Source organism: Equus quagga, chromosome 19 (genome assembly GCF_021613505.1).
Source record: "Equus quagga isolate Etosha38 chromosome 19, UCLA_HA_Equagga_1.0, whole genome shotgun sequence".
Taxonomy (NCBI): Eukaryota; Metazoa; Chordata; class Mammalia; order Perissodactyla; family Equidae; genus Equus; species Equus quagga.
The window spans coordinates 10,331,555-10,346,308 of NC_060285.1; the positions used below are offsets into that span (position 1 = coordinate 10,331,555).

Genomic DNA, 14,754 nt, shown 5'->3' on the forward strand with positions numbered 1-14,754 from the left:
TTGGTGCAATAAAAAATAAAGTTTAAATAACTCAAAACAAAAGCAGTGAAGCGTTTTGTGCGGCAGGACATTCCGGGACAGCCCTGGTCTCCCAAACCCTCCCCAAGAAGGAAGCTGGGGTCTAGTCTCCCGGTGAGCAATGGCGGAACCGTTAGAGGAACTGCGGGCGGCAGCAGAGTGACGCGGCCAGGGGGCCTGAGAATCAGAAAACATATAGACGTGACGGCGAGGGCGCTTTCTACTGAATGACCCAAGGATGACCCGCTCGGGCCCAATCTGGGGTGCGGAGAGCCGGTTCTCACCCCGCGGCCTCTCTCCCTCCCCCACTGCCACATCGTCCTCGCTGCGGTCTTGACCGGTCTTCTGGGCGAAGGCAGGTGCCGCCCAAGGCCTCTGCTGAAGAACAGATGCACAGGATCACCCCGGCCTTCCTCAGCCTCATTCATCGCACCCCTCCCCCTTTCCTGCGGTGGCATTTTTATTTTAATTCATCTGAAGTGGTTACAAAACCACACTCCCACGAATACATAAATAATGGATGGGGGGCAATGTTTTAAAGAAATTCCCGCAGGGCCTGGCAAGGCAACAGCAAATGCATTTCTGCTGTATCATATTTAACTGTTTGCAAACTTCTGCTGGGTGGATGCGCTGCGGCTGCAGAGGCTCCATCGCCTTTCTCCGCCTGGGGCCTGGCGAGACTTGCATGGAGAGGTTAAAAGGAAGGAGTCCTCAGCTATCGGGGGCAGGAAAGATGGAAAAGGGAGTGAGAAAGTGTTGGTGAGACTGCAACGAGCCCGACCCGGCTTCGCACTAGCCAGGCATCCACCGGGCTCCGGGCCACTGCTCCGGCAGCCAAGCGAGGTCCCTTTAAGAGACAGCGCGCGCCCCCGCCCCGCGTGCGCTCACTTTCCCTAGCAACCGCCCCCGGGGAGGAGGAGGTCCTGGCAACGGCGCGCAGGCCCCGAGGATCACGTGACGGTCCGCAGCTGGAACGCGAGCGCGCGCCTCACCGCGCGCCCGCCCGCCGGGGCCTGTGCGCTGCGGCGCGTGCGCGAGCGGTGCAGCACCGGCCGCGGGAGCAGGGAGTATTATGGGCTGTGGGTGCCGCTGAGCAAGATGGAGCTGTCTGCAGTGGGCGAGCGGGTCTTCGCGGCCGAATCCATCATCAAACGGCGGATCCGAAAGGTGAGCCTTCCCACAGGGCGGGACGCCTCTCCCCGCAGCCGGTGCCCGGCTCCGCGGGCCATCGGGGCGCAGCGGTCCCGCTAACCCCGGCTCTCTCGGCCACCCCCGCGCCGCCGCCTCCTCGGCGTCCCCGCATCCTCCCCGCCCCCACTCCCCCCTTTTTTTCTTCTCTGTTTTTCAGGGACGCATCGAGTACCTGGTGAAATGGAAGGGGTGGGCCATCAAGTGAGTGTTGCGGGGTTCTGGGGAGAGGGGAGGGGAGGCAGCGGACCCCGGGGCCTTTTTTTTTTATCTGCTTTGGGGGGTGCTCACATTGGCTCCCTCGCATGTGCCTCTGCCGCCCTGGTTTTCGTTTTTATTTTGTGCATGTGTGACTCGGCAGGTACAGCACTTGGGAGCCCGAGGAGAACATCCTGGACTCGCGGCTCATTGCAGCCTTCGAGCAGAAGTGAGTTTGGGAAGCTGGCAGGGGCAGCGGGGCCGAGGCTTGGCTGGGGCGCCGCGCGGGGAAGCGGGAGCGGCGGGGAGGGCAGCGCGGAGTGGGGCCCGGGAAGGGGCTTGTTGTAACCTTTGGCATTTCTCTGCCGCAGGGAGAGGGAGCGTGAGCTGTATGGGCCCAAGAAGAGGGGACCCAAACCCAAAACTTTCCTCCTGAAGGTAACCTGGCCCAGCCCCAGCAGCCCCCTCTCGGGCCCCTAGGCTCGGCGCAGCACGGGGCCTGCAAGGGAGGGACAGATCGGCGGCCGCCCAGACGGGCGGGCCTTTCCAGAGGGGCCCCAGCTGGGCAGGGGGGTGGTTCTGAGCCCCCAGCGAGCCCCTGGCAGCAGGCCCCTGCCAGCTCCAGCTTCAGCAAGAGGGGCCTGGGAGTGACGGGTGGGGGAGATGTCTTCGCTGACAAAACCAGTATCTGGGAAGACCGGCTCCAGGGAGGGGGGGGATGAGGCAGATGGGGGACTGCCCACCGGAGGGGGTGGCCAAGAACTCCTTCTGCACGTGAGAGCCCTCTCCTCGTCCCTCCTCGAGCTGGTGGGAGGCTGGTGGGGCTCTGTCTGGAGTGAGAATCCAGGGAGAGAGTGACTGTGGGCTCCCTCGTGACAGGGAGCAGGGAGAGGATTCAGGGGCCACCTGCCTCCCTGCCCCCAGCTCCTCTCTCTCTTAGGATTTGCTCTGCATGCCTCCCCTCTTCCCTGGGGGATCCAACTTGAATTTGACCTGAAATCACTTCGCTTTGAGTTTATCCCCCAGGCCGGGCCACTGGCTTCGGGGCTCCGAGCCTGTTTCCTCCCGCCCCTGGCTGTGTCTGGAGGTTCTGCTGAGGATGGGGAGTGGGAGGGTGAGAGCGTAGCACATTAGCCTCAGGAGGGGAGGGAGACCCAGCTCCAGAGGAAGCCATCTTAGAGTGTTTTGGGTTTTATTTTATTTTTTTAGCGAGAAAAAAACAGAGTCTGGGAGAGGGACCGTGAGATGACCAGAGGTGGCAGGCAAGGCTGCTGTTGGCCTCTCCGGGCAGCCAGTCCTCCCCATTTGTGCTAAGATTGTCTGGGGGCCCCTTCCCCCCCCCCCCCCCCGACCTGTGACTCTGTGGCACTCAGCACTGGAAAGGCAGGGAGGACTCTGCAGAGAAGAGACTGTGCAGAATGCAGAACCTCAGAATCTTCGATTTGTCAGAAAGGCTCAAAGCCCAATGAGGGTGGGTGCCTTTCAGCCCCTTGCTCCCAAAAGGACTGTGCATGTGTAAGGGTTTGCTTTGGACTTAAAGCAGAAGTGAAAGAAATGTTGGTTTCCAGAATTACATATTTCTGTGAACCCTGTTCCCAAGCTACGTCTTAGGGGAACCGTGGAGCACCCTTAACCCTTGATGCTTCCTGGGAGCGATGGGGCGGAGCAGCCGGAGGGCGGGTTTGCTGTGTGACAGCCTCTCAACGCAGCTGGAGCACCCTCTAGCGGCCAAGCGAGTAATGACCATGAGTATTGATTTACAAAATGCCTTTTTTTTTTTTTTTTTTTTTTTTTAAATACTAGCTCTAGTTCCTGAGCTGGGTATGATGGCCTATCTCAGTGCGGAGCCCCCACGTGGATTATCTGCTTTAATCCTCTCGACAATCCTGTGGTGTGGGGAGTATTATCCCATTTCACAGTTGAGAAATCCAAGGCTCAGAGGGGGGAAGTGACTTAGCTGAGGTCGCACAGCCCAGCTTCCCCGCTTCATCCTGCATTGGCTGTGGCTGCCATTTTTAATTAATATCCCATCAGAGAATTCTCAACCTGGGGACGGGAGAGGAGGAGGAAGGGTAAACCAGTCCCTTTAAAAAAAAAAAAGAAAAATTAGAAATTATAAAGAAATGTCTCTCATAGGAAGTTTGGAAACTGTACATTAGAAAAAGATTATTGCTTATAACCCCCCCACCCTTGGATAGATAAATCTGGTATTTCTTGAGTACTTGCTGAGTGGCAGGCACTGTGCTAAGCAGGTGACATACACTATCCGATGGTCCCAAGAGGCCCACTGAGCCGGGGTTTCAACCCTGGTTTGATGTTTGCCTACACTCTTTGCCACTGCCCAGAGACCATCCATCTCCACTGGACTCTGGTGGACCCATAATTACAGAGGTCTGGGAGCTCGGGCAGTATGCAGAGGGAGTCAGTGCCGACCCCCTGGGGGGATCAGAAAGAGTGGGATCCCCTAGGCTCCCTTGGGGATGGACCTGCAAAAGGCTCTGCTTGCCATGCCCAGGAAAGGCTGGCTTTCCCCTGCCTTTGTCTGGGAAGGGGTGTGAGGGAACCAGTGCCCGGCTTGGCTAGCTGGGAGCCAGGAGCTGGCGGCCCTCGCCTGGGGCAGGCTGAGCTGTGTGCACTGCCACTTAGTGGCCGAAGGGGTTGTTGACCACACAGCCCCAGGAGGCCCCTAGCACGGCGGGGAGGGCCCTATGGCATGGAAGGGTGCTTCTTCTTTGCTCTAAATGAAGATGTCCTCACGTGGTCATCAAATAAGTTAGCAAATCCCTCTTGTGGGGGGTTGGGTCATGCACAATCTAGTCTTAGGGGCGTACAGGTTACCTCCCAGATATTGGTTAAACGTCCAGCACTGTGGGGGTGGGAGGTGGAGAGACCCCAAACCACAGATCCCATTCTCGGGGACCTCACCAGCTGACCGTGGGAATGTGTCCCTCTCGGCCGCCTCTATCCCACCTGGATTACGGCAGTCGCCACCTGAGGAGTCTCCCTGGCCCACCTGGAGCCAGGGTGTCTGTGTAGAACACAGATCCGTCATCCCCTGCGCCCTCTGTCCAGTGTTGGCTACTCTGCATGCTGTCACCACTGGGCTGTCTCTGCCTCCACTGTTGGTCTCAGCTCTGCCCCGTCAGCAGGCCACCTTGGCTCTGTGGGCTCAGAAATGAACAGACCTCTCTCCTCCTCAGGCTTCATCCTCCGAAACTGGGGCCTGTGCCCCTAATCTGTGCTCCTGTGGGCCTTGTACTTCCTTTATTGCATCGAGTCACCCTGTGTCCTAACCCCCTGGACTTGTCTTTCCCGGAAGCACAGGCCCCTGGGGTCAAGGCTTTGTGTTTGTAGTTGTGGCTCCAAGAAGCTAGCATGTGACTCATTAGTCCTTCCTTAGTGAAGGAAGGACTGGCCACAGAGGATGGCTTATGCGGCCTTATAAGTCCCTTACCCTGAACCTGGGGTCTCTGAGGGCCGTGCCATACGCTGCATCTTCCATGAGGTGACAGGTGGCTGCTGTAGAGCCCTGGGAGTGCAGCTGGGCCCGGAGCCTGGGACAGTATCCCTGGCTGCCCACAGACCTCTGCTCAGCTGTCCTGCTCCCAGGCCATCTTGGCACAGAGAGTGTGAAGTAGTCGGTTGCACCTCTTGGTCATCCTCGCCAAACCCATGTCTAACTGGGGTGGAGTCCAACCCAGGTTTAGGAGCTGGCTTTGGAATCTCTTGGCACCTGTTTGCTAAGACCCAGGCCCTGAGCCAGACCCTGGGCAGATAGATGAGTCAGACCCAGGAGGAAATGCAGAGGGCTGGGAGCATAGAGGGCTGAAGGCCTGTCCCAGGGGCGATGGTCAGCTGGGAGCAAGTCCAAGCTGGAGGGGCAGCCTGTGAAAAGGCAGGGGGAGCACTGGGCCTCTGGGACCCAGCAAGTAGGTAGTGGGGCTAGGGTGTGAGGTTGATCAGGGAGGGGCCTCCTTGTTCTTTCTGTCACCAAGAACCGGTCCATGGAGGAGTGTCAGGCTGGGCTGGGACCTCAGAGCAGGGTTGGTCAGGGGCTTCTGAGCAAAGGGCTCATCTCTCTGTGCAATGTCCTGATGGTTGACACTCCTCTGTGTCAGCAAGGGCAGCTACTGACCCGTCTGTCCCCTGGGCGCACAGCCAAGCCTGCAAAGCTAGTAGGTCTTGGAGTCAGGCCTGAACTGGGGTCCAGTGTGCCCTCCCACCTTACACACTTGGCTTCAGCTGTCTGAATCTCTGTTTCCTTTATCTCTGAGATGGGGTCATGAGCACCGCTGCTTCTCAAGCCCTCTCAGGATGGTTTAGTGAGATCATACCTGTGGGTGGCTGGCTGGCCGGCGCAGGGGTGTCCAGAGGAAGTCAGCAGGAAGCCGAGTCCCCACCCACCCCTCCCTCTGCCCGCAGGCACGTGCCCAGGCCGAGGCCCTCCGCATCAGTGATGTGCATTTCTCTGTCAAGCCGAGTGCCAGCGCCTCTTCGCCCAAGCTGCACTCTAGCGCGGCCGTACACCGGCTCAAGAAAGACATCCGCCGCTGCCACCGCATGTCCCGCCGCCCCCTGCCCCGCCCCGACCCGCAGGGGGGCAGCCCCGGCCTGCGCCCACCCATCTCGCCTTTCTCGGAGACGGTGCGCATCATCAACCGTAAGGTGAAGCCCCGGGAGCCCAAGCGGAACCGCATCATCTTGAACCTGAAAGTGATCGACAAGGGCGCGGGGGGAGGGGCCACCGGGCAGGGGGCCGCGGCTCTCGCGCGCCCCAAAGTCCCCTCGCGGAACCGCGTCATCGGCAAGAGCAAGAAGTTCAGCGAGAGCATCCTGCGTAGCCAGATCCGCCACATGAAGTTTGGCACCTTCACGCTGTACAATAAGCCCCTGCCCGGCCCTCTGCCTCCCCCGCCGGCCAGCAAGACCGACATTGCCGCCTCCCCCAGCCCGGGGCTGCTCCTGGCGCCCCCTACGGCCACCTACGATGCTCGCAGCTCCAGCTCCTCCGGCTGCCCCTCGCCAGCACCGCAGTCCTCTGACCCCGATGACACGCCCCCCAAGCTGCTCCCTGAGACCATGAGCCCGTCTGCCCCCAATTGGCCTGAGCCCGAGGTGCTCGACCTGTCCATCCCTCCGGAGGCGGCAGCCACCAGCAAGCGGGTGCCTCCCGATGTTACTGCGGCCGCTGGCCCGGCACTTCCCGTGGCCCCCGAGCCTGTCAGCGCCTCCTCCGAGCCTGAGGCTGGGGACTGGCGCCCCGAGATGTCACCCTGCTCCAACGTGGTTGTCACCGATGTCACCAGCAACCTCCTGACGGTCACCATCAAGGAATTCTGCAACCCTGAGGATTTCGAGAAGGTGGCTGCTGGGGTAGCAGGCGCCGCAGTGGGGGGTGGCGGCAGTGGGGTGAGCAAGTGAGGGGGCTCCACCAAGGAGGGGGGCTTTGGGGGGGCCCTCCTGCCCAAAGGCGTACTCTTGCTCCCGCCCCCGCCCCGCCTTCGGACACCTCTGCCTGTGCTTTGCTTGTTTCAAATGGCTCAGTGTTGACCCCGGGATGGGGCTGGGCAGTTGGAGCCCCCTGAAGCCCAGTGGGAGGGGCAGTCCTAGAACAGTTAGAACAGGGAGGAGGGAGTCAGGGGCACTGGGTGGTCCTCCCTCTTGTCTCTTGGCACCCTCCCTGCCTGTGCATGGTGGGACCTGCCGAGTGCCTCCTGGGGGTTCAGCTGCCCCCTCCACATCCCACCCTGTCTCTCCCAAGCTTGCTTCCAGCTCTCGCACACAGCATCTGATTCCTCGGTGCTAACCCGGCAGCTGCAGGGCCCTAGGAGACCCATGCCCATGCGTGGGCACCATCCCTTTCCTTCTTCCAGATGCCCGGGCAGGGATGGCAAAGCCGGGACAGAGGTTGAGGTGAGGCTGGCCTCGGCCCCTCCCTCCACATTGAAGGAGCAGGCTGGAGGCAGGGGTCTTCCCGCCCACTTTTGGACGAGACCCAAGCAGGCCCCCTAGGCCCCACCCCACCCCATCTCTCTCCTAATCCCCATCTCAAAGATGGGAAGAGCTGGCGAGGACCTCACCCTGCCACAGCCTCCCAGCATCTAAAGGCCCCTTCAGTTCTCGACCAAAGGTGCTACAGGAACCTGCTGTGGAAACTTCCGACTGTGCGTGTGCGTCTGCTGCCCCTTGGCGTGTTTGTATGTGTATCTGTATGTGCATTGGGCACTGGGCCCAAGCTTTCCAGGCGGCACACTTTAGGGTTTCTCAGAATAGGGTCTTCAAAGGCCTGGACCTTCCCTGCCATCCCCTGGTCCTGGGAGCTGGCCCAGGTCTGAGGAGTTTGCTGTGGAGGCACCAGGCCCATCGTCCCGCCCGGGTGTGCTGGGCGCACACCCCCCATGCCCTGCTCCTTCCGGGTGGTCAGCCCCGCCAGTCAGACCTCGCTGCAGGCATGGCCAGGTGGGGACTGAGGTAGAGAGGGGAGACCCCACCCTGAGCTTCCTCTCCTCCCTGGTGTTTGAGGGGGAAGAGGAAGACTGGAAACTTCCCGAGGGTCAACAGCATCTCCCACCCCCTCCTCGGCTTCTCACCGCCAAGGCTGTCTCACAGCCCGGCTGCTGGAAGCAGCGGGAGGCCTCTGGTGCCTGGGGCCGCGTCTCCTTCCTTTTGCTGCCAGGGAGCTGAGGCGGCCGTGCCAGCGACAGAGACCAAAGCCCTTGTTTTAGGCCAGGCACCGGGAGGGTAGGCAGGCCAAAGGGGGTGACCGAAGAGGGAGCCTATGTTGTTCGGGAGAGCGAGGGTATTCGGGACCAGCGGTCTGGTGCGCTGTGGAGGCAGCCCCGCTGGCCAGCCCTGGCCACTGCCCAGTCTCCGTTTGGCCTGAGTGGCATGTCCCTGCGCGTGGCTCAAGGTGGCTTCCTGGTGTGTGCAGCCACAGGGGTTTCAGCTCAGAACATGAGGCAGGGGGAGGCAGAAAGCAAATGCAGTTAGGTGACAAACACCTGTGTCCTAAGTGTGGGAGGACACTTTCTTCCAAATCTCCCTGCCAGGGGCTGCGGCATGTCCACTGTTCCTCTCCACCCCAGGATAGAATGAGGGCCCTCGCAGGGTTTGAGGGGCTGGCACTCCTGGACTCCCCCCACCCTGCCCTTTCTGTTGGCTCTGTGGCCATCCAAGTGCCAATTGGCTTCCCCCCAAATAAGGGCTGGTATTTCTCCTCTTCCCCAGAGGTGATTTCCCCCTGACCCCTCACCCCAGGTTCAACCACCTGGGGACCCGTTACAGGTGTTTCCAGAGACCATAGAAATGTGTTTTCCTGAGAGTCCGTGTCATTTGTGACTTTTTTTGTAAAGAAGTTGTGTTTTCAGAGGTGATTTTATGACAGGAAAGTGAAAGAATTAGTTTTGCAAAAAAAAAAAAACAAAAAAAGAGAAAAAAAAGAAAAAAGAAATAGAAAAAAATATTGTGGGATTCCTATGGGGTTAGGGGAGGGGGGAGAAAGAAATATTTAAAGAAAAACTAGTGACGCAGTGATTGCACAGGTGAGGTGGCAATGTTAGGATGGAGATGGAGACCCAGGCCCGACCGGCAGGTCCCCGGGGTCATGGGTGCCTGGGGTCGTGGCCGACTGCCCTTCCTCAGCCCGAGGCAGGGTGGGCCCTCCCTCCTGTCCCGGGCCCAGACTCTGCACCCATCCTTGCTCAAAGGGAAGGATGACAGCTGGTCCCAAGGGAACTATCCTGAAGCTGCAGGGGCCAGGCAAATGGAGATGAGATTTGGGGAGGTGGGGGTCAGCAGGGGTGGCGCTGTCGGCGGGACCCATCGTTGGTGACTTTCTGCAGAAAGACTGGTGAGTAAGTACAGTTGGGTTTCTTGCTCTCCTTCTTTCCTTTGGCAGCTTGTTGGGCCATCTGGTCCCTACCACCGCCACCCATAGGGGGCATCTCCCTCCGTGTCACCCCAAAGACCATGACACCACTGAGCCTCACTGGCCAGGTGGAGGATGCAGGCTTCAGGAAGACAGGAGCTATGGACCCTGGGAGAATCTTAGGTGGCGATGCTGAGGGATTAGGGGGACCGTGGGGAGAAGGGAGCGCCTGCCCTTCTCTCTCTAGAGGCGTGCTGCCGCTCCACCCCATCCTTCCTGGGCTTGAACAGAGGCACACAGCCACAGCGCTCTGGGTGGGCAGCTCCCCTGGGGGCTGAGAGGACCTGGGGTCCGGTGCAAGCAGAGCCCTCCTTACCTCTCCCAGGGTGGCTCTGGCGGGGGCCCACAAGCCCGCCCACACTCTTGCACACATCAGCCTCCCATGGGCCCTTCCTCCCCCCTTGCTGCTTCTCCATTTGCCTAATTACCAAGCAGAAGTTATAGTCTGGTTTGCTTTATTTTTATATGTGAAATACCCCCAAAGTCTGACCTCCCATGTTCAATATTGACTGGGGCATCGGTCATCTCCCCTTAATGCCCCCCCACCTTTGTGTCATAGGAAACAGGCGAGGTCTGGTTTGAGATGGGAAATTGGGACCCACCCCTGTCTGATTCCCCTTTCTGACCCTCAGTGTGCCCTTCTGTGAAATGGGTGGATGGGTGGCGAGGCCTCTTCATAAACCACTGCTGGTGTCCAGGCAGCTGCTGAGGATTAGGTGGTGGGCGAGGTTCCTGGTGCGGGGCCTCCTGCCTCCCACAGCCCCCCATCATTCTCACCCTGCCAGAGGGTCAGGGTTGAAATGAGCTCCATCCTTTGCTCTGGAAAGAGGTGATGATCAAGTCCCTGACCTCAGTGTGAGGTGAGTTGAGTGGGAGGGAGCACCCCATTTAAAAGACGAGGAAGTTGGAGCTCTGAGAGGCAAAGCTGCTTCACTGGGGTGAAGGACCCAGCTGCTCTGGCCTTTGGGGGATAAAAAACCTTCAAAAGGCAGGGGCCCAGGCCCTGGAGCCACCACTAAGCTGGCGGGCTACCCTGGAGCCAGGCAGTCCTGGGTGAGGGGTCAGCCCAGAGGAGGGGGTCTGGGCTGCCACCAGCCTCTGTAGCCTTTGGGGACCCAAGTGGACGCACCACCTTTCCCTCCTCATTGGGTTTTGTTGGGTTTTTTGGGGTTTTTTTTGCACTTGGCCCACGCCTGACAGTGGAGCCCGCCCAGTCAGTTTCACTTCGGGGCTCCCATGCACTAGCCCAAGGCAGCCTCTTGGGGGCTTGTGTGGTTTAAGGAATCACTTTAAAAAGAAAAAAAAAAAGGAAAGTGTTTAAAGGTGTTTTTTTCCCCTCTATCTGCATCTCCTGTCTGATTCAGAAAGATCAGAATTAGGGGCTAAAACTCCAACAGAGGGTCTCCCCAGCCTGACCCCATCTTGCTGACAGTCACCAAGATGCCGAAATAGGGGGACAGGCTGGGGAGGGACTGAGGACCCCACCTCCCAGGCCTTGTGGGGTCCCCTTCATCCTTGAAGGAGTCAGCACCCCACTCCAACAGTGAGTGAGTGCCTACTGTATACAGAGCTGCAGCTAGGCAAAGGGGGGGCTGATAGTCTAACAGGGGCGCCCCTAGCAAGAGGCCAAAGCAGAAGGAGCAAAGAGCTCGGAGGCCTGCCCCTGCCGTTGGGCTGAGTGCAGATGGAGACTTCTTTTTGTTGATTTTAATTTAAAAACACAAAAGGCCTAAAGAAATGTATCTTATAATTTTTTTAATTTTTGAAAAGCTCATTTAATGAATTGTGCACGAATGAATTCTATATATATAAAATATACGTATATAGCTCTATATTTGGGGAGGGGCTGTGTCTCTTTTTTCTCTTTCTCATTTTAAAAATGAAGTGCTGTTGTTGCCTTTGTCTGTGGTTCAACCATCCAGCGCCCAGCTGGCTAAACTTTGCCTCGGTGGTTAAAGATAGGAGACTTGTGGCATTGGCGGAAGACCAGAGATGGAGATGGCGCCCCGGCGTGGGGCCCCATGCATCTGCCCCTCTCCCAGAGGTTGCTGGTGGAGAAGACGGCTTGTTTCGGGTGTGGGTTTTGGTTCTGTTCTGGATTCAGTTGTTTCTGGGCCGGGGGAGGTGGGGGTATGTGCCGGTTACTCTCGTCTTGTACGTTTTGTTCTGCTGCTCTTCAATATTGTATCAATGCCAGGAAGGGGGAGTGAAAGGCCTTTTTTGCCCCCCCAAATAAATTGTCACATTCCGAAGCTGAGGTCCAGCCCCTCGGGTGGGGGTGCGTCTGTCTCATTTCTTCCCGCTGTGACTGTGGTCCTTAAAAAGCATCAGGCCAGGCCCCCCTACTGTGGAGGAGGGGGAGGGGCCCTGCCCCCCAGCGGTGGCAGACCAGCGCTCCAGCCAATTCCCAGCCCCCTGCCCCTGTCCATCCACCTCAGCCTGTAAGTGAGCTGAGCTAGAGGTGACTCCCTTATGTGGGTGAAGCCGAGGGGCTTGGTACTTGGACCCTGGAGAATACCTAGTTGGTGGGCACGTGGGAGGGATGGGGGTGCCCACTCCCCAGTTGGAATCTCAGCACCCGCCGGGGGAGCAGGGGGGCTGGATCCCTAACAAGCTTGTCACCCCAGGGCCGGGGAGAGAGCAGGCTGCTCTTGCCAGCGGTTCCACAATCTGGCGCAAAGATAACAAGGAGCTGCTTCCCGCTGCAGAGGGATGTTTGTTTCTGGATGCTGTGTACCTTCTCTGATCAGCCCAGCAGCCTCCAGGAGCCCTCCCTCCATGTCAGACGCCCACCAGGGTGCAAAAGCAGCCCCAGGGGCACTCCCGGACCTTCCTCAGTGGCTGGCCCCTCTGCTTATGAGCTGCACCTTGGTACATCACGGCCACCTGTTTGCCAGCTTCTAACAGGTGTCACCCTTGAATCTTCCCCTTCCTCCTCGCCCCAACCCCCTCCTCCTGAAACTCCCCGTGTCTCGCCTCGCAGATGTCTCCCCAACCTGCCCCCTGCACCCCCTTGTTCTTTGGCAAAGCCTCTGTGCCTGCCGGGCTCCCTTCTTGCCTGCACCCGCCACCTCTTCCACATGGTGCACGGGGGTCTGGCAGCCCTGACTCAAGCCTTTGGGGAGCCCATGACCTCGGGATCATGGCCCAAGTCCTCAGCCTGGCAGTCTGCCGGGGGTGCCCTCCCCCGCTACCCCCATGCATTCTCTCCAAGTGTCCACACTGCCTGTGGCGCCCTCCCCTGCACTTGTCCTTCCCTGTCCCTTAGGGAGGGGCTGTGTCTTCATCCCCACTCTCTGTACTCACAGTTTGCAGCTCAGCGCCTGACATCCATCTTGTCTCTAATTGTCACCAAGCTTAGTCCTCTTCCTTACTAATAGGGCAGCAGCTGAGCAGCAAACTGGGGCCCCAGTGCAATTCATCCAACTGTCTCTGAGCTCTGGCCCTCGTCTGTGGCACCTATACCACGTCACCCCTACCTTGTCTCCACCTTGTCACCTCGCACGGGTCGGTGTTCTGTCCTCCAAAAGTTGTCATTCAGTACTTATTTAAAAAAAAAAATGCCATGGGTTGTCAGCACATCTACTACAGGTCAAGCACTGGTGAACATTTTACTCGTCCCGCATCACCCCCTCACCCCCACCAGTGCCCAGGGAGGCCTTGAGTGACGAGCCAGTGTCCTGGCGGGAGGGTCTGAGAGTTGACGTAACCCCTTAGTTCATCTGCTGGAGGTGGCACAGCTGTCGGCAGGAGAGTGGGGCTTCCGTCCAGGCACATCTCTTTGTCCCCAAGCCCCATGCTGTCTGGCATTGCAGACACCGGGCTGCCCCTGTGAGGCAGGTGTGTTCAGAGATTAGAGTCACCACTGTCCTTTATCACAGGGTGTGACGTTGCTGAGCAGCTACTTGTGGGTGAATGAGCGTGACCATGGCAGCTTCTCAAGGAGGATCCAAGGGTTTGTGATGAGGGCCGGGCGAGACCACACATCTCCACTCAGAGAGCCCGATGCCCCGTCCAAGATGAGTCAGTATGGAGGACACGTGGCCACTCCTAGTGCTACGGGGTTCGTCTGCCAGGTGGTGCCTGACCCAGGCCCCAGCCTTTACCTCCCCCTATTCCTGGGCCCGACTGGGGTCCGGGTCAGCCAGGGGTGATGCTCAGGATCGGGGCAAGGTAGAGAGTGGGGTTGGGATGGGGTAAGAATGACAACTTTGCACAATTACTTGGTCGTTTTTAGAAGCCAAAAATGTAATGGGTTTTCTGTCTTCATCAAGCTGTGCCTGAAGTGAAGAGGGGGTCAGAGTGGCTGCATTCAAATGCTGAGCCCCCCTCAAGCCAGATCACAGGTCCTGTGCCCATTCTGTACCCTCTTTGTTCAGGCTGCTGGCTTCTGAGAGTTCACACTTCAAAAAGACCCCTGGCCCAGAGAGGCGAACACAGGATGCCTGATCCACAGCAGTGGGGCCTGGCCTGCAGCCATCCATGCGCTCTGAGCATCTGAGAGTCAGAGGAGGAACAAAGGCTGCTGACTTGAAATAACCCTGCGGTGCGATAATGAGGCCTAGACGCAGGCTGAGGCTTTGGGGGCGACAGGAAGAGGCCAGAGTCAAGAGAGAATATCGAGGATTTGGTGGTGGTTTTGAGCGCTTGTGAGAGGGACCCTCTGAGAACCTCCTGGGAATCGGTGTGGGCAAGGGAGTGAGTGCTGGCGCCACTCACGGGCTGGGAACCCGGCAGAGGAGGCAGCATGGGAGGAAGTGAATTCGGTTTAGGATCCCTTGGGTGTGAATCAGGCAGAGGGTCCAGGAGGGATTTTCATCCATAGATTTGAGGCTCAGGGCGAGTTCCTGCCCACCCGGGCACTGCTGGAGAAATCTGTCCCTTTGTTGAAGAGTCTTTGTCTCCGGGTGTACCTCAGCTCTGCAATGACTGGTCAGCAGACCTCCTGGAAGGACCACCAGCGACTTCAGTGCTTAGCTCCAAAGGCCTCTGGGATACCCAGCCCCTGCCTGCCACACCACCCTCCCAATCTCCTGTGTTTCATCTGGGTGAGGAGGTGAGGCAGGTGGCTGGGGGACCATGAGCCCCATCAGACAGGTGAGGAGGTGGGGCAGGGTGGGGCTTCCTGGGTCACTCAGAGGCAGAAGGGGTGGAACCCAGGTCTCGGGCACAGTGGATGGAACCCTCTGAAGACCTGCGGCTACACAATACTGAGAGATCCTAGATAAAATATAACAGACATGCTTTTACCTACCCAGCTGAGCTTCCAAGATAGTACAGAAATCCCCAGGGACCAAAAACAAAAAGCAAGCCAAAGTCGGAGTGACAAACAGATGCTGATCCTTTGAAAACAGGGCCTTTGCAGGCTGCCCTGCGGGGCGGGCACAGGGACAGTGCTGGCCTTTGGTGATCCTAGAAACCAA

The 14,754-nt window shown here is 58.6% G+C and overlaps 1 protein-coding gene across 1 annotated transcript; it reads left to right on the forward strand.

Annotated features, from left to right (window-relative positions):
• The first annotated feature begins 1,042 nt into the window (after positions 1-1,042).
• Positions 1,043-11,588, forward strand: CBX6 (chromobox 6). The gene is made up of 5 exons (XM_046646330.1): positions 1,043-1,185; positions 1,367-1,410; positions 1,568-1,633; positions 1,776-1,842; positions 5,827-11,588. Exons 1-5 carry the CDS (start codon positions 1,117-1,119, stop codon positions 6,823-6,825), a joined length of 1,245 nt encoding a protein of 414 aa, XP_046502286.1. The 5' UTR covers positions 1,043-1,116; the 3' UTR covers positions 6,826-11,588.
• Positions 11,589-14,754: the final 3,166 nt, after the last annotated feature.

Bases quoted from the DNA above. Each gene is read 5' to 3' on its own strand.
- CBX6 (XM_046646330.1), top strand. From the start codon at position 1,117: ATGGAGCTGTCTGCAGTGGGCGAGCGGGTCTTCGCGGCCGAATCCATC. The intron at 1,186-1,366 runs GTGAGCCTTCCC...TCTGTTTTTCAG, and splicing joins TCAAACGGCGGATCCGAAAG to GGACGCATCGAGTACCTGGT. The intron at 1,634-1,775 runs GTGAGTTTGGGA...TCTCTGCCGCAG, and splicing joins ATTGCAGCCTTCGAGCAGAA to GGAGAGGGAGCGTGAGCTGT.